This window comes from Anticarsia gemmatalis, chromosome 23 (assembly GCF_050436995.1).
Source record: "Anticarsia gemmatalis isolate Benzon Research Colony breed Stoneville strain chromosome 23, ilAntGemm2 primary, whole genome shotgun sequence".
Taxonomy (NCBI): domain Eukaryota; kingdom Metazoa; phylum Arthropoda; class Insecta; order Lepidoptera; family Erebidae; genus Anticarsia; species Anticarsia gemmatalis.
Genome location: NC_134767.1, coordinates 6,892,122 through 6,911,562, shown reverse-complemented (window position 1 = coordinate 6,911,562; position 19,441 = coordinate 6,892,122). Strand labels below are relative to the sequence as shown.

Below are 19,441 nucleotides of genomic sequence, written 5' to 3'. Positions count from 1 at the left end.
GAAAAACAGGTGTAAAAAAATAGCGCGGTTTGAACTCTATGCTCAGTAATGTAATGAAAAAAAAATTGTCGATTGAGTATTTATTAATAAGGGGTATACATAAATATGTACATATGTCTTGGTTCCTTTTTGTCGAAACCGATGGAAAGGAAGGAAATTTATAATTAAATCGTTTGTTATAGCTAATTATAATGTAAACTGTTTTAGATATTATATTAAACGTATCAAATTCAATACAAATAAGTGGATCGATGCGTCATTAGTTCAATATAATTACTAATTAGGTCACGCATCACGTGTGAGGTTATTTTTGACAAAGGTACGAGTATTTTCCTTGTCATGCCCCGGGATAAAACATCATAACCGTTTAGATGATTTGAAATACAAAAAAGAACGCACAGATACACTTTTTTTCTGTATATTATTGTTTTAGACCTTTATATTATTATTTTATTGTTTGGCCTGTTTCTGTGTCTCACTGCCGAGCTAAGGCCTCTCCCTTAGATTTCCAGTCTTGTTACGACTGACTATCTATCTAGAAAAGCTTCCAAGTCGTCCCGCCATCTCCATTTTGGCCTTTCTCTTCGCTGCCGACCACCTTATGGTACCCACTTTGTGGCCACAGACATATTATTATGCCTCGAACATGCATCAAGATTGCCTTGGAATTCGTTTGTATAAAACCAAGGAAGTCAATAAACCATATTTTTATACCATTATCTAAAATACTTCAGGCAACCATTCTTGTTTATCTCTTACATAAACCCATCCAAGCTAAGACAAACATACAAAGATGTACAAGGATCCATCACGGAGACATGTGATATGACGCAGGTTTGCCTGTCACGATGCAGAACAAACAACTTGTTTTGTATCGCGGGAAAATTTCCTGAAACTTTTACTTTACTTAATAGTATTGCGTTTCAATTGTGAATTTATAGTCATAATTTTTTATTGAACGATGTCAAGGGTTACTAAAACAATTTCTTTTAGTTTGATCCTTAGAATTACTAACAATTTATTTACTTATTACTAGTCTTACTACTTATCAAAAGATTAGCCCTCCCTAAAATTCAAAAAACTAAAAAAATATCAGTCGCTTTTGCATTTAGTATAGTAGTTAATATTAGTTGGGAATCACATCATTAAATTATGTAGAGTTACCAATTTTAACGTCTATTACTTTGTATATCTTTCTTAAAATTACAGATAACAGAAACCAATATTTAGCATTTTGACATTCCGGAAATCAAACTTGTACCTTCACAAATTAAATCCCATACTGTTTTACTTATAAAGATAACTACGTCAGGTACATATCTCATCTATTTAGTAATGTCGGTAAATATTATTATGTACATATTTGTTTCAGGTTTTTTTCTCGTAGTGAATCATTCAAGTACTGAAACGATATTGTATTGCGCAACTATGAGCCTTCAGTCACGATCTGTTTAATACAGACGATACGATAGCGATACGACCTGCAGCTCAATTCTCTATTACTATCGACTACCGACAACCGACCTGTCATCGAGAAATTTTGTATGAAAATCTGATCAGCGCCTCTGACGGGTGTCGTAGGAAACATTTTGGCAGTACATTCTAAATGTCAAATGTCGATAGCTAGCCGGTTGTCGATAGTCCATAGTGGTAGAGAATCGAGGTACTGATATCAATACTTGTACTGAATATTATATTGTAGTATGACTGCCTCCGTGGCGCAGTGGTTTAGGTCCCCACGCCGCTACTATTGCGTCGGGAGGTCGTGGGTTCGATTCTCTCACGGAACAATTATTTATGCGATCCAGAAATAATTGTTTGACTCTTGTTGTACTTTGTGTCCGTTGTTTGTATGTTTGTAAAAGTCCCCGCGACACAAGAGCAATTCTTAGCGCGGGAGTTGTCGTTATAAAGAAATAATATTTATATAAAAATTGTGTTATTTACTATTTTGTATGCAGAGCCAAGACTTTATATTTTTGGTCAGTGTGTTGCTTTACGCCTAAAAATCAGTAAATAATATCTTAACCGTAGGATTTTTGATAATTATAAACACTACAGGCAGAGGCTGAAAATCATTCTTTACGGTCGTGTTATCTAAAAATAAATATTACCTCATTATGTAAAATAACTATCCATTCATTTTATTGTGACCCTGAACAAGTTTTATGATAATTAAGTAAAGAAATTACGACTATGACGAACATAACAATTAACAGATGTTCAAGATTATACGAAATGTATTTGTCATGCATCTTGTGACTTTTGTTTGATGTTTGAGTCACATAATATCCCAAATTTTTTTATAGTTTACGATAAATTTAATGGTATTGCAATTTTCTTTACAACACATAGTACCTTCTTCCTAATTTTGAGCTTCCTCTTACTTTTGCGATTTGAGGGAGTGTGTATACTCGGTATTAATGCAAATGAGTCCCGGCTGTTTAATCGTGCCTTCGGAATGTAAGGATGAGTAAGTTGGTATTCTGGTATATAGCTATCCATAGTTGCCTTGTTAGTTTGTGATAATCAAAAGTAATTAGCTCTTAAGGAGACTCGTAGAACTGCTCTTGTCAATCTTGTCTAGTAGATGAAATCACACCTTGTTCCCATAGGGGTTGGCAGAGACCAAAGAACACCACATGGTCGGATAGGATATGAATTATATCTCATTTTGAAAAGATATTTAGCACCCTTTAGATCAAAATGGTTGACTAAGTTACAAAGAACATTTTTTTACGTAATATTTGCTTACTACAATTATCTTCTTGATTGATCGTAGTCACGACGTTTAACATTGTCGAGAGGACAGTGACTCATCAATATGTACAAAATATTTACCTGAAAATAATGACTTTGAAAGTTAAATAAACAGAAAAGGTGAGAGCGTCGAGGGGCTAACACTATTATCTACATTCTACTATACTCTACATGCTCATAGACATTTTAACTTTTTAAAATTTAGGCACGCATTTTCAATCTTCTGGTGTAGTATTGATTGAATTAAAATTTAGTAGTCATGAAATAAAATAACTTTTGAACTACTGACTTTCGAACGACTTACTGTTGAACTATAAAAAGTGTATATTTTTCTTAAAATCTTTGCTGACCGCACCTGAACTTGGTAATCAATTATCTGGTTAATTCCTTGTTGAGAGAAATTCCCGTCTCAAAAACGATTTGTTGTTCTGACTGCTTGATCTCTATATGACACGTTTTCACAAATTAATTACATAGCCCATCTCGCATTCATGCACGGGTAACACTAGACAATAAATATTTGCACAAGTCCCAAAAGTTTAAAAACAAAACATTATTATCATATTATTAACTTTGACTTCAAAATTGCTTTAGCAAGTAAGACAAGCAACAAAATTCTACGAAGGTGGTACACAAATTAAAACATTTTTTAGCAAAATATAAATTACTTTATTACCATAGATTTTTTACACTTAAAATTTTCTTGCGAATTGACTGTCACCATAATATTGTTGAGATACTCCTTTAGTTTGATACGCTGCAATCGGATCATTAGCAAACACTTCAATCGAAAATTTATAACCTCGTAAAATATTAGGACTTTCAATCCTAATAGTCACACTTTTCATACCAACTCCACCACTCTGTATATACGCATTTCCATTCTTGTCGTCTCTTAAATCGGTGACGTATATAGCCTCGATGACCTCATTGCTCGGTGCAGTGACTATGACGTCATCACTCCTGGTCCATAAAGCAGGGATTGCTTCTTTAATTTCACTGTATATTTTTCTTGATCGTGGTGACGCGTATCCGATACGAATATCGTTTGACTCGGCCACCGCCAAATAAAGTATCAAAACGGTTAGTATCATTTTCGAACACATTTTTAGCAGTCTGAATTCTGATTTTGAAATGAGTTGAATGGAAGGTTGTGGTCGTATTTATGGCCAGTTGTTACTCCTATGATATCATGGTAGCCTGGTAGTTCAATTGACAGCTAGGTGTAAATTACTAAACTAAGTTATTTACGTGTTTCGATTACTAGGAAATAACATCAGAATATGGTGTTTGTGTATTGATTCTTAAATCTTCTATTGTTGTGTTAAGAGTAACCGTTCATAATATATACTGATTTATTTATAATTGGAGGGGAATTTTACGCTTCTAAGAAATTGGCTTTACTAGAATAACATAATAGTTATTAGATAGAAACAAATCATATTAAGATAGTTAGCTTAGTTTCATAAGTAAAAAATGATTAATTTAAGTGCAACGTGCAATGATAAACATTACTCATGTAAGAAATAAAGTTAAGTATTTAGGGTGACATATACAACCTTTTGATAAGCATTATTACAATTAAATTAAATAATGAAAAACATAAAAAAAACTAATGAATAGATGACGTTTTTACTGAACTTAGGTACTAAATAATAAATGACAACTCCATCTTTCTCCGCCAAAATATATAACATGTAATAACAAAAATGGTTGATTAAAGTGCAACGATAAACATTACTCATTTTCAATTTAAATTTCCAAATTTTGAGTATAGACTTCCACATAGAACTTGAATCCGTAACTTTGTTCGCTTTTCAGTTTGATAACCACATGATCAGAGTCTAAACCACCTGCTTTGATCGAAGCTTCTGATCCATCTCTATCTAGCATATCTTTCACAGCAATCCCTTTTATTTTCTGTACTCCTGGTAGCTTGAAGTAAACCTCCTCTTCTCTTCTCATGAACGGTATGCCGAAAGTCTCAACAATTTTCCCAAATATCTTTCGTACCGCTCCCGTGGTGTCGTAAGTCTGTCCTAAATACAAACTTTTACCTTTTATTGCAACTAATAAAGCAGAAATTAAGATTATTTTAATCATTTTTACTTAACAATGCTCACTTTAAGGCCAGTTTGCCATCGACTGTCTAGGTTTTCATAAAACAGTGATCGGTTTTAAATCGTTTACCTTTGTGAAATGCTCACGGTTCATTAATATTTATGTTATTGGATATATGTTATGACTTTGCTCTCATTACTTACGATGATTGGTACTTGAAATTGTAGTTTAATTAGTGGAGATTTTCATTAGACAAATCGGTCGACGCATAAAATCTTATTGCAGGTTTGGTGTTATGGTTATTGTGGTCAACGAGCGAGAATTATAGATGTCACTAGCAGTTTTTTTCCCTAGTATTATACCTACAGTATCCTGAGGAAGTTCAAGGTAACAGATAAGGTCTCTTAAGCAAGACGGATTAAAATACCTAACTTATAAGATCACTTTAACAAAATCCTGGTTCTTATTAGGTATACACCACAGGTAGTCAGTAGTAGTCACTCATAGGTGAATTGGATCTAGGATACGGTAACCTTAGTTTAAAGATATGATATCGAACAGGCCGATAGAGCAATGACTCTATCGGCACTGATTATCGAATTTGGTTTAGTAATAAATATTGCTGTTGGGTCAAAACAAACAACAATCGAATCTACAAATTAGAAACAACTAACAGCCGAACTAAAAAATATTTATTTTATGTGGGAATCCGTGAATCGAAACCACAGGAATAAATGAAATATGGTGGTCCGCATAAACCGAAATCAATCAACGATATGTTTATTTTTTTCTATGGTTGTATTACCCTGAGGAATATAAAATGCTTATGTATATTTGAAATTGTGAATTTCAGTTATACCTTCTATACATAGTCGTATAATATTGACTCTCTAAGTACACTGCACGAGAGGTAATCACACATTCTACCAAACTACCTTCAGCTTCCATTGGATTATAGTCCTTATTGCCTTACAATAAGGTGCATTGGAAACGAATTAATTAACTAAATGGTTCCATTACATCAGGTGAGTATGGACGGTGCTCAGAGCTCTGCAAATGTTTGATAACGATTTAATATTAATTAGTGCTTTGCGGACACTTTTAATTAATGTCATTTAATCAGTTTCTATAAAAAATACTTATCTTTCATTACAGATAATTATGCTGAGTCAGTAATAGGTACTAAATAGAAAGAAGATGGCACTGCCGGGCAAGGATGGAAAGGAACACATACTTAGAGTCCGAAAAGGTGTTGCAGAAACTCTAGGTTACAAACTGATGAAGATGGTCAAGGTAAATGTACTGTGGCTCGATTCTCTACTACTATCGACTACCTACAATCGGCTAGCAGAAATTTTACACGAAAATCTGTTTAGCGCCTCTACTGAGCTCCGTAAGAACTATTTTGGCAGTACATTTTAAATGTCAAACTTTCGATACTCGACAGTACAGACTATACAGAATTGCACTACTGATGACAATTCAGTTAATTCTTCAGCTTGGAGTACGTCAATAATATTAGTGATCTCTTTAATAAAATTAAAGACAACGTAATAACTAGAAACCGAAGATATACAAAAGACACAGTCATGAAAAAGATAACCATTCTAGCAACACGCCATTTAATACAAAAAAAAACATCACATAATATTCAATTGTTTTATTAAACAAACAATCAAATAGCATAAACCTGTACCAGGAATTTATAACCTTTCCCGCGTTCGCTCTCCAGCTTGATAGTGACGTTACTTCTGCCAACACCGCCCTTGACGATATAACTATGGCCGGAGCCATTCAAATCACTGACCGAAATTGCCTTAATTATTTCATTATTCACTCCCTTGACTTCAATTTCTTCATTTCTTCTTATAAAAGGCATGGCGTATTTCTCATGGGTCTCCTGATATATAATATGGGCGCCAAAAGAATCACCAATTGCGATATTCGACCTCCCAGATGCGTTCGTCCCAACCAATATGGCCGCCAAAAAAAGCGAACACAGAACTATTTTAGTCACCATCTTGATTTTTTCTGTGGGTTTTTACGATTTTTCTCGTGTTTATAAAGGGTTGTTAATTGTTTGTAAATGTTTTGTGGTTTTTACCGGTTTTTAGAATTGTTTTGATCGTTTAAAAGTTGAAATGCTATTAGTTTATCTTGTCGACAAATTTTAATGTCGGCTTCCTTCTAGTTTCGTCTATTATTAGTTTTAATTTATTTTATCGGGTCTCACATGGGAGCTATCATTGGGTCAGTAGTAAATAAATAATACGTGTTATTTAGTGTCAAATAAGATTACTAATCATGTTAGTTATATAGCAGTGGTTATGCCAAAAGTTCAGGTTTCGGGAGCTTGTGAATGCTCTTTTTCATAAGATCGTTTATTTCTTGTCTTGTTTCGATGATAAGGTTAGGTTAAGCTTTAAATGCTGTTAGGTAATGTAACGCTCCATAACAATATAAAGACAGATTTTTTGGTCGGTAGACTATTTTATTGAAACGCCTAAACTCATCACACAGCAAATCATACTAGTGTGATTAATAGCACCTGCATGTACTTAATACGTTTTAAAACTAAACTATTTATACATATTATATTATCAGATTGTAAGTAAAGGAGTTATAATTGCAGTGGTTAAGGTGCTCGCAATGTCACTATCAGTGCGTCGAATGGTCGTGGGTTCGATTCCCACTCGTAAGTATTATTCGTGCGATACACAAACAGTTGTTACGGGTCTGGTTGTACTTTGTGTTCGTTGTTTGTATGTTTGTAAAAGTCTCTGCATCTTAAGAGCAAGTCTAAGTGCGGGAGATAACTTAAAAAAAATGAAAATGACCAAAAGTACCGCAATATAGCAATGTCTGAAACATTATTTTATCAGAAAATATAATATTCTACAATCCGCCTAAGAGCCATAAATGTAATACAACAGATAAATAAATAATATGAAACAAAAATAATGTTCAATACGCGACAAAAAATAGGAGCTCCATAAAAGAGACTATGATTTGTTGCCTTTGCCAAATAATTTATTATTTAGAACTTATAATAAATATATCAGCCTAGTCTTTAGCCACAGAGGCGCCCATAGCCAGTTGCGCTCACCGGTCGGTAAACGATCTGTGAGTTAAGCAACCCTTGGCGCGGTCACTCTATAGATGGGTGACCGCATAGTGGTATTTGAACTGGGCGTCTCCGTGCTTCGGAGGGCACGTAAAAAGTCGGTCCCGGCTGTTGTCTACTAAGATAACAGTCGTTAAGCCATGTCAAAGGCCTTCGGGCGGCTTGAACAACTTTGACACTAGGTTGACCACTAACCATACGATAAGAAGAAGAAGCCTAGTCTTTCTTCCAACTATACGTTGGAGTTGGCTTCTAATCTCACCGGACATTGGCTTCTAGTCTGCAGCTGAATAACAGTATTCTACATGGAACAACTGCCTATCGGACCTCCACAACCCAGTGACTGACTGACTGACTTTATTAAATTGGCAGTGGCTAAGCCGACGGCTTTATGTAACATAGTATTTGGTTGACAACAAGTTGTACAGAAACTACTAATTGCGGAACTTTTTGAGAACTCTGGAACAAAGCTATAAATCCTTTGAAGAGTTAAAATTAAACATTAAACACGTTTTTAACTTAATCTCACCCGAAATAGGTCTCAAACAAATTATTTTGTCACTCAAATATATGACAAAATAATTGAATGAGGCAATTGAAGTTTGTAAGGATCTTTCCAAGTGGCGTTCTTTGGTCTCTGCCTACTTCTATGGGAAAAGGGCGTGATATTGTGTATGTACGAAAAATACATTAAAACCACTAAATAACACTAAATATGCCATGGAGGTTCTAGCTTTATTATGCGAAATAGGCAAAAGTGAATTTAAATTACAAAAACTTAGCCTTTGTTTGAAATCTGAGTAGGTAACCTAATATTGTTTCGTTGGTACAAGTATTTTATTATAGTTAAGATGATATAAAACAATATAAATCTAAATATCTGATTGTACAATAAACCACGCATTATCATCTCGTATAAATCTTTTGCTTTCCACATCTTTTAAGGCTTGTACTGATCAGGCGTATCGTTTGCTGCCTACTATTCGTACACAAAACTACTGCACTGAAATGTGCGCTTATATCTACGTTATCAAAATGTCCAAAATATTTTTTTTGTATTCTTATTTCTAATTTTGATTAGCCTTCATTGTTGCGTTTTTGTTTTTTTTATTCAACACTTCCGTAAAATATTGACGGTTTTCGTAAATATAAAGTTTGGTGTTAACTTTATTAATTTAAACTATAATATACTTTAATCGAGTTCTGCCAAAAAAAAACCTGCCACCAAACAATTTGCCACAAACTCTCAGCTCAATACGAATATTTTTTAACTGAGACCATAGATTATACATACAATATAAGACTCGGGCGTGATTATTATGGCCCATAACAGTGTTTAAGTAGCGTTAATGAGCCTTTTCTGGGACCAAAAGGGTGTTCGTTTTTGTCCCAAACCGGTTTCAGTGGTCCTATTAATTATACTGAGCCAGATAATATGAGATACGTTTACTGGTATCGTGTAGTAAGGTTTTTATATTTTGATTTAAGTGTAGACTGTAGTGATGTTTAAATCTGGCTATGTGTGAATAAGGTTGTAGAATAATTTGGGTATTGCAAAAAAAAAATGACTGAATTAATTAGTTCGATATTTTTTATTGTTAATAAACATTCTAGTTATTATCATAACAGTTATTAATTATACTTTATTTAAAGGCTCTAGAACTAAGATCACAGTTGAGAAAAACATTTATATAGATATTTATAAAGATATGTGTTAACTTAGATTATTGTGGTACTTATGAACCGTGCCCGTAAAGAAGTTATAATTGCAAGTAACTATATCGTAAGGCTTATTTTATTATTTGTGCGCTTTATGCTTGTTACCATATAATACAAAGGATAAGCAGTATTGCTCTGTTGTTTTAGTTTTTAACATTTCATTTCTATAAACAACCTTTTTTTTTACTTGATTAATGCATGAAATTGCATCCCTAACGCCCGGGGGAGCGCTGGGGTATGTGGGGCTCTCCGAACCAGAAGGGCAAGGCCTACCCACTAAACCACCAAGGTGTTGCCTCCTCCTCGCCGCATAGTGCCGAGGCCACGAGTCAACCGACTATCCTTTTAAAACAAAATAACATAATGTATTATTATGGCTTAGATTAGTACTTATTTATCCACCAAAATCTAAATTATTCGACAAATGTAGAATCATTGTACTAAATTCAACCACAAATATTAATTGCTAACGCCATTTGACGTCACTTAATAGCGTTTGATGTCCCCGAATCATTAAATAATAATTAAATCGTTGTATAATAACTTCAAAGACGGTGAAATAAATATTAAAATATATTTTTATTAGATATTGTGGCTATGGGCCCCCCTATTATACTAATGGCAAATCCTGGTTATATTTCATACACGTCGGCTTACAATTTTAAATACAAACATAAATGTTCATAATTATATTCGTGCAAATGTGGAATATCTCACTAAACATTTATTGAATTGACTAATATTTCGATCTAAATTGTCAGTTATTCTCTATAGTCAGTATAAAGTTTGAAAATAAGACAGATTGACATTTAAAATGTACGGCCAAAATAGTTTCTACGACGCCCTTTAAAGGCGCAGATCAGATTTTCATACGAATTTTCTCGATAATCGGCTGTCGGTAGTCGATAGTAGTAGCGAATCGAGCTAGTCAAAGGAGAATGGGCACTCCTGGGCGGTCGGCGGCCATTAATGAAAGTAGTGTCAAATTAAAGTAATGATAACTAGGAACAACTTTTACTAAGAACGTTTCGCTGCAGTCCTTTCAGGAAACAATATATTGACATGTAAATATAATGGAATTTCATAGAACAAATACAATTATTTCGTGTCTGTAATACATTTAATGTTGTGTAATAACGTTACATCTTCTTATAACGATTGCAATCCCATCAAAATGAACAATAATCGTAACTCGTATCTATATCTATCATATGGTTCACCTAGTTTCAAAGTTGTTCAAGCCGCCCGAATGTTATCTTAGTTGACAACAACCGGGACCGACTTTTTACGTGCCCTCGGAAGCACGGAGAAGCTCAGTTCAAATACCACAATGCGGTCACCCATCTATAGAATGACCGCGCCAACGGTTGCTTAACCAACAGATTGTTTACCGACCAGTGAGCGCAACTGGCTATGAACGCCTCGTTTTTAAGCTGAGCATTCAAGACAGATAAGTCGTCTCAGTGAATATATTATAGAAGAGCAAGATGTTTATTTGTTACGATATTTATATATTTACATGTTATGATTGTTCGAATATTAATAATGTCTACATTTGTATGCAATAATATAAATAGTACTTTTTATTTAATCTCCGAATATAAGCCAAAAATATGTTTTTATACTATTAAAAGTGCTCAAAAACAAAAATGTATTTTGTTCGTCATATAAGTGCGTCGCGGCAATAAAACTTTTACACGGTAATTATAGGACTAAACTACATTAAAAAAACAAAAAATCAAGTTTGGCCGCGGATCGCCCAGGCTCCATACTATTTTGCCCATTCTCCTTTGATACTTTTGAGTAATATTTCTAATGTTATCTGGGGGCACGGAAGTGCCCCCGCAAGTCGAGCAAAAAAAAGCGGCACGGCCGTAACATCCTTTTCTCGAAGCAATTCGGGCTATTTTTGACACCCCTATAATTTCGTTGTGGATAAAACAAGAAGCCTGGATTTTCAGCAACTAATTAGTCATTGTATAAACACGGTATATTTAAAATTTCAGTCAATTTGAACCAGTAGTTTAAGAATGACAACTTGTTAAAATTTTGAATTTTGTCACTCACTGATTCACTGACTCACTGACTCACCGATCATCAAAAGTCTAAGGTACTTCTAGTAGACTTAGAAGCTTAAAATTTAGAATACAAATAGGGTTTAGTGTCTTGATCATGGGAAAAATGTAATATTTTCTAATTTCGGTCCAGTTTTCTAAATACACTAACTGCAACAATAACTTTGTAATCCCATATAAATGTATAAGATTACAAGGTTACATTTGCAGTTAATGAATTATTATTACTGTAGAAAATAAAATAAATAGGTGTAAATAGGTACCTACTATATGAGGCATAACGGGAGGGGGTATAGGGTGGGTAAGGGTGTTTAGCCCATGAAACTGAACAACATTCCCATAGGAAAATATGTTGAATTATGAAAAAAAAAAACGTCTTTCCATACAAATTGGACTTATGTTCGCTCTACAAAAAGAAGTGAGATACCATCAAAAACATTCTGTAAAAACCTCAAGTCTCGCCGTAAAAAGTTGTGAAATCTATATAATACCAAGTCGATTAATCTATTTAGTCTCTACTTAAAGGACCTTCTGTCTTAAGTTATTACGTATGTTATTATCATGCCAATTAAAAAAATACCTTTAAAACAAATAGATCGACTTGGTCATCGCAAGAAAACACAAATTCGCCATTAACATTTCAGGACCATTAACTTCTCGTCGTGCTGATTAGTGTGATACATACTAATAATTAAATCATGCGATGGCCAGGTCGATCTATTTGTTTTAAAGGTATTTTTTTAAATTGGCATGATAATAACATACGTAATAACTTAAGACAGAAGGTCCTTTAAGTAGAGACTAAATAGATTAATCGACTTGGTATTATATAGATTTCACAACTTTTTACGGCGAGACTTGAGGTTTTTACAGAATGTTTTTGATGGTATCATTTTTTCAGAATGCCAACTAGGTTTCAAGATAAATGACTTTGATAACGGATTTAAAACTTTTGCTATGAATCACGGATATCAGGATTTGTTTGGTTTTGATATGAAAATCTTATTACTTTTCTCTACTAATATTACAAATGCGAAAGTTTAGATGTTTGTTACTCAATTACGCCAAAACTACTAAACGGCATTAAATAAAAATTTGCGGTGTTGTGATTTTCTCCGGGATTTAATATAAGCCATAGAACTATGTTCCACGAGGCGCGGGCAAGTATTTATTTTATGACACATTACTGTCCGACTGCTGGACAATGGGGAGATCCCTTTCAAATTCCCTCTCAAACAAGGTAGAAGTTAGGCCTTGAGTCCACCACGCTGGCCAGGTCCGGTTTGGAGACTTCGCATGCTCTCAATCTATCTATGCATGTAACAAATTTTAGGCACGCAAGGTTTCCTCACGATGTTTTCCTTCGCCGTTGGAGCAAGTGATAATTATTTCTAATAAACACATAACTTCGGAAAGTCATCGATAACACGCCTCGGGTTCGACCCGTCGACCACTTCCGTGGGAGTTGCCAACTTATACCACTCGGCTATCACTGCTCTAGCTCTCTCTTTGCGCGGAGTGTAAAAACATAACGACAAGAGACGTACTTGTAGGAAAAGAGTGGTGGTGTCGTCTTTCCTTTCCATACTTAGCTAATTTCAAATTGAGAAAGGTAAATAAATAATTTACCTGTTCAATGTACAATTAAACACACCCATAGCAAATTAAAAATCGGAACAGATAATAAACACAATCTAATCACAGTTTAATTTGTACGCGAACAATTATCAATCAATAACTCATATTTATCACAGTAGTCTATCTTTTAATGCCGATCATTAACAAAATTAGTTTTATTATGCTTACGGATAAACTCCACGTTATTTTGGTTTTCGGAAATATTAAATTACATGCATGCTATCTCGTTCTCGCATGCAACTAATATATATTTTTGTTTCGCTCTTTTACGTGTACGATGTGATATGTGTTCAGCTTCAGCCTGTGGTGATCGGCCAAGGACCGCCGGAGTTTGGAGCATCTCAAATGAATACAATAATATATAAAACTATACATAAATATTATTGTTCAGCGGTAAATGTGACAGGTAAGTTATTTTTTCTATATTATATGTAGTTTGTATGTCCGTATTTTCTTGTAACTTTATTCTGATCTTATCTCATTTGATAACGACAGTCCACTGTACGAAATGGAAGAATGTCTGCTCTTAAAAGATAAATATTATCAACTTTTGTTTACAATTTTCTATTTTTCCCATTTTTATAAAGGTTTTTAGTACATTGATAACCTTTTGGTACAATGGTTTATTTACTAACCCCCGGTTTCTGAGGTACACTTAGCGGTAGTTTATCTATTCAATAGCGTTTTAAAAACTCATACAAAAACCGCTATTGAATAGATAAACTACCGTTAAATGTACTCAGAAACCGGGCATAAGTAATTATTATAATAATAACATTTGATGCGATATTTTTAAAAGTAGTATGGAGCGCCTGAAAGCACGTGCCCGCTATCTGCGATTTGAACGATAAGAGTGTTTGAGAGTTTGGCGCCAAAATACAAAAGTGTGTGTTCTAGCTGCCTTACCCCCTGTTTCTGAGGTACATTTAACGGTAGTTTATCTATTCAATAGTGTTTTTTTATATGAGTTTTAACGCTATTGAATAGATAAACTACCGCTAAATGTAGGTACCTCAGAAACCGGGGGTTAGAAACGCTTCCTCTTACGAGATAACCGCTCTAGAATGTATATAATATGGTGTAAAATCTACACATTTGTAGTTTTTAACGTCTATCATTGGATAACGGGACATGATAAATAATTATGCGTCTTTCCAAAATTTATCTGAGTAGCCTTCTTTGTTATAAATTTACGTTTGCAATAAATAAAATGTATCTTAACGTCCACAACGTTTTATAAATGATTATGCTAAATATACGATTCGGCATTATTTGCAGTCGGCAGCTGTATTTAGTACAGTCGGGCGTCGAATTGTTACGATTGGAAGGAACTACCCGATCGGCACAAGCCGAACAAGTGCAGTATTGCTTCGAGTCGGATTTGTTGTTAAAAATTGCCGAAACGAAAACATGCCGAATGGAATATGTGTCAAGTCAAAGGCAGCCGTGAGCCGTATGACAGTTTACAAATATTATACTTAGTAGTATGAAGGTTTGCTATAACAGGATCGCGTATAAAACAAAATGTCTGTGTAGGTGTTAGAAAATAGCTAAATAATCATGAATCCGGTTTTATCTCACGTAAACCAATATCTTTTACGATAACAAATAAATTATAACAAACGATATCGGATAATGACGAACAAATTATGTGTTTACGTCTACTGTGGGATTAATTTTGCGATTATCTCCTACTTACAAAATGGTTTAATTCATGGTAGGTTAAGGTACACTTAGGACGTTTTTCCATTGAAGATTGCTTAGGTATTTGTTGAAAATAATTGTTTTGGAAGCATGATTGTAGTTTTACAAGTCGGTATGGATTATGACGTCGTTAATATTTAAAGAAATAACAATTTAATTACACGATTTATAGTTTTAATTAATTTAAATTAAATTGTAATTTTGGAGAAAAATGCTTAACTCCTGTTTTTTTCTGTTAAATGTTCTGCCCTTTTTATACTGAAAGGTTTTTACTTCTATTATATTACGTTGCACAAGACTTAGGGGCTTTTTATAGGACTGCGGTACGATACAAGTGCAGCTAGTAAAAAATATAAGAGTCCATTACGCTATTATTTTCGTGTCTATTAAAATGTCAATAATATTATGTTCCAACAACTTAAGACTTAATTTTTAGGGTTTCGTACCTGAAAGGTAAAAACGGAACCCTATTACTAAGCCTCCGCTATTTATCTGTCTGTCTGTCTCTAGGCTGTATCTCATAAACCGTATTGGCTTGAAAGCTGAATTTCACAAATGATGTATTACCGTTGCCGCTATAACAACAAATACTAAAAAATAAAATATGAGGGGGTGTCCCCATACAATAAGGGTCTGCGCAAACGGGCCACCGACCACAGCCACTGGTGGCCAGCGACACCCACTTAACACGTTTTTCCATATATTTTGTATTCTGTAGCGAGTGGCCGCCACCGGCTACACGTGTGCGGTGTGTCTATACAAAATATATGGAAAAACGTGTTAAGTGGGTGTCGCTGGCCACCAGTGGCTGTGGTCGGTGGCCCGTTTGCGCAGACCCTAAAAGTGTTTTTTTATTTTTCGATACGGACACTTGGCCGGTTTTTTTATTGTTCGATAAATATTGTCGAGCCGGATATGTGTGCAGCAAACCCGATTGTTTACTCTTCCATGCAAAACTACTTAAAGGATTGAATGAAATTTGGTTTACTGATAGCTTGTAACTTGGATATACATATTTTCACGCGGACAATATCGCGGACAGAAGCTAATAATAATTTATAATTATATGAATATAATATTTCCGCTTGAACTCTTTACTTAAATGATAATCAAAGCGTAATGCAAGCATGATTATTTGTTTTGTTGATAAATTTAATATTTCATCATAATTGTTTACTCATTTCTAGTTACCTATACTTTAGGCTTTTTATATTAAGTATCTTTATTAACCACTTCTTCTATACATGAAATATGCGAAAATTCGTTCAGTAGTTTTTAGGCTTATCGTACTAAGACAAACAGACGCAGGTGGATTACATTTATAGTCCTGTTATAGTGATTGCGATTGTTTATGTAATGATTTGAATCAACAGGAAAATGTTAATTAAATTATTGGCTATTTAAATATTTATAGAATTTTATTATTCATCATAAAAGAACGTGTGAATGACGGTGTATCTAATAAAAACGGCAAAACGAATTACATGTACAGTACAGAGGAAAATTATTTTTATGTACTAAAAACTAGAGCTATAATTATGTTTAAGACCCTCCCTGCATATTAAAAAATGTTCAGGGAAAAATAAACTACTACCTACTATTTCCTTAGCTTTTGTACAAAATTGTATTTGTGGTGCTTTAAATAGGTTGAGTAAGATCAACCTAAAAGACTTAAAAGGAATTTTGAAGAATCTCAACCTCATTTGGTAACTTAATGTAAAAATATAAAAAAAAGGTTATTTTAGAGGACCATTTTTCATGTCACCATATACCGTAACTAACTCATTTTCTCCTTACAAACTAGCATATAGTTATATAGCATATATATCTGCATTTTTTAAAAATTGTGATCATAAATTTGTTAGTTATAATGTTCTTGTATTTGTCAACAGGTGTGAACTTAATTCTATACGGCACCAAATCGTGGAATTTCCCGCAGCAAGATGTGAACTTAACTCTTGAATATCCGACCTCGAACGTGAGTACTAAGCTTTATTTAATGCTCTTTAAACCCTCTTAGAACTCTATATACTTTCTTATAAACGTTAAATAGAACAGATCCGTAGACATTAAGGCCAAGTGCACACTATTTATTGATACGCGGTACAGAACTGCAGTAAAAAAAGAGCAAGAATTTCGCCGCATTCTTAATTAAAAGATTTTCGCTTCTTGTCTTGACATTATTATGAGGAAATTTAGTTTAAGATCAGAAGGTTTTCTCAATTTTTTTCTTATAGAAGGAGATTTATTCCTTCAAAACGGTTTTGTTGTACTCACATTAACAAAATACGAGTGCCGAAACATCGTGAAAACCTAAGTAAAAGGCATCACTTTTTAGTAATACTTTTAAGACTACAATTATTACAGCGATTTTAGTTTAAATTGTGGAATTAATTAGTACATTTGTTTTAGCCAAACGTACAGTCAGACTTCGAAGACTACATGATCACCGGCTTCAGAGTGATCTTGTATCTAGACGGCGGAAGCAGCAATGGTTTTATTATAAACGGCGGAATTTTAGAAGTAAGCACATAAAATATTTTTTTTATAAGCCACGAAAGCTAAGGTGCTAGCTTCTGTCAATTTGTTAATCCAGGTTATAAACTACCTGAGTACCAAATTTCTTCAATACCCGTTCTGATGTTTTTGCGTGAAAGAGGAACAAACCTGCGTTCACTTTTTCGTAGTTTGCTGGATGTAATGTAGTTAGACTACTTTATTTCATGCATGTAACTAATTTCGAAAAAGTTTATTTTCTTATTTTTTAAATACTTCTTCCGAGCTATAAATCAAAACTTAATATTATAACATAGTAGTTTGTTTGTTTGTTTGAACGCGCTAATCTGAGGAATGGCTGGTGCGAATTGAAACATTATTTTACTGCTGGATAGCCTGTTTATTGAGAAAGGCTATAAGGCTATATAACATTACGCTACAGAGCTGAGTAGCAACAAAAAACGTATAAAAAACGAGTAAAATTATGACTTTTTCTCGCTTATGTGACGCAAGCCAAGCTGCGCTGATCAACTAGTTACGCATGTTTACATTCATGAAAACAAGTTAACTTCAAGAATGTCGTAAAAAAGACGGTTCCCAAGTCTTTTCAGCGATTAGCGAGCATTGCTATATACCCATCCTATCCTACCTCAGTCCAAATATTAAAGAATTAATTTACATGAATTTTTATTGTTTTCAGAACACAATAACCCTATCATTCACTAGCGAGCAAATCTCGACGTTGCGCTACCAGTTCTGGGTATTCGGCACACGTATGGAGTCCCATCGGAAAAATGAAGCCATTTACAGAATCTGTTACTAAATAACTACAGTTTATTTATGCCGTTTTATTGATCCTTGACTATATTTGTGGTCTAAATCTATGAGACCCTAGAAATTTAGAAATGTTCCTGTATGGTTAAGCTGGTAATGTATACGACTGCTGATCACGAGGTCCCGGATTTTCTGTTCGAGTAGAGTGCTATTGGTCTTTTCTAATTAGAATATTTGTCATTATTAGTCAATTTGGTAACGTAGCCGGTAAATGGCAATAAGTTCATTTCCTATTAAATTGGACTGATATTGTAACAGTGAAACGTGGGTGTATTTAATTCACTTTTGCCAACACCTTCGGCTATGACAGGAGTGTATGTATAATATGTTAAAGTATTAAATCTCCAGAACAGTGAGTCCAAAATTAAGTTCAATGATACAAACAAGTCAGCAGCAATCCAAATCAAAAAGTTTGTTTCATTTCATCCACTGTTTAAAAGGGGTAAACTGTTTTTACACGCGATATTACATAGGTATATAAGAGTAAGGGTTTCTATTTCATAATAATATACTTCAAAAGTCAAGTCTATACATAGGTTTTCAAAATAAAACCTCAAAGACAAACTTCAAATGCGAAATTTCACCAATTATTCACATTTCACCGAGATGTTATCGAACAGCAGTTGGCACGATATAAAATGCGCGTTTATTACCTGACGCGACCCGTCACCACACCTGAGCATCAGTCTAGACTTACACGATCAATAATAGGTTTTAGACTTAGGTAATATGAAGCCTAGGTGCTTTTAATACTAGATTGAATCTTAGAGCATCTTTAGAAACCTTTCGTTAGAGAACTACTTTAGAAATAGGGCTTGCAAATATTCGTGCAGATACTGTATAGAATTAAATCCAAATATGCCATGAAAGAATCGTATTTTTTCTTACAATATTCGAATAGTTGCTTTGCATGCCTTACTTAGAAATAATTTTGTTGATGATGTATCATGAAATAATCAGAAACTTCAAAATAATTTTCAAACATTACGAACGTAAGAACCTAAGCACAGCCAAATCAGAGATCATGATA

General features: G+C 34.0%; 2 protein-coding genes across 8 annotated transcripts in view; one reads left to right on the top strand and one right to left on the bottom strand.

Moving 5' to 3' along the window:
- Window positions 1–19,441, bottom strand: part of LOC142983161 (protein Wnt-5b-like) — a 51,257-nt gene that overhangs the window by 25,091 nt on the left and 6,725 nt on the right. The window lies entirely within an intron of this gene.
- LOC142983254 (uncharacterized) lies at window positions 5,065–18,414 on the top strand. Of its 2 annotated transcripts, none has more exons than XM_076130171.1 (6): window positions 5,065–5,208; window positions 5,977–6,114; window positions 13,672–13,783; window positions 16,974–17,059; window positions 17,494–17,604; window positions 18,278–18,414. In XM_076130171.1, the coding sequence occupies exons 2-6, from the start codon at window positions 6,019–6,021 to the stop codon at window positions 18,398–18,400; spliced, it is 528 nt and encodes a 175-aa protein (XP_075986286.1). In that variant the 5' UTR covers window positions 5,065–5,208; window positions 5,977–6,018; the 3' UTR covers window positions 18,401–18,414. The 2 variants fall into 2 exon arrangements, with proteins under 2 accessions (XP_075986286.1, XP_075986287.1); XM_076130172.1 differs by having other exon boundaries at window positions 5,203–5,220.

What these genes read in the sequence shown, in the direction of transcription:
- LOC142983254 (XM_076130171.1), top strand. Translation starts at nt 6,019, where the DNA reads ATGGCACTGCCGGGCAAGGATGGAAAGGAACACATACTTAGAGTCCGA. An exon ending in AACTGATGAAGATGGTCAAG is followed by an intron (nt 6,115 to 13,671) that starts GTAAATGTACTG and finishes ATATGTGTTCAG; the next exon opens with CTTCAGCCTGTGGTGATCGG. An exon ending in TAAACGGCGGAATTTTAGAA is followed by an intron (nt 17,605 to 18,277) that starts GTAAGCACATAA and finishes TATTGTTTTCAG; the next exon opens with AACACAATAACCCTATCATT.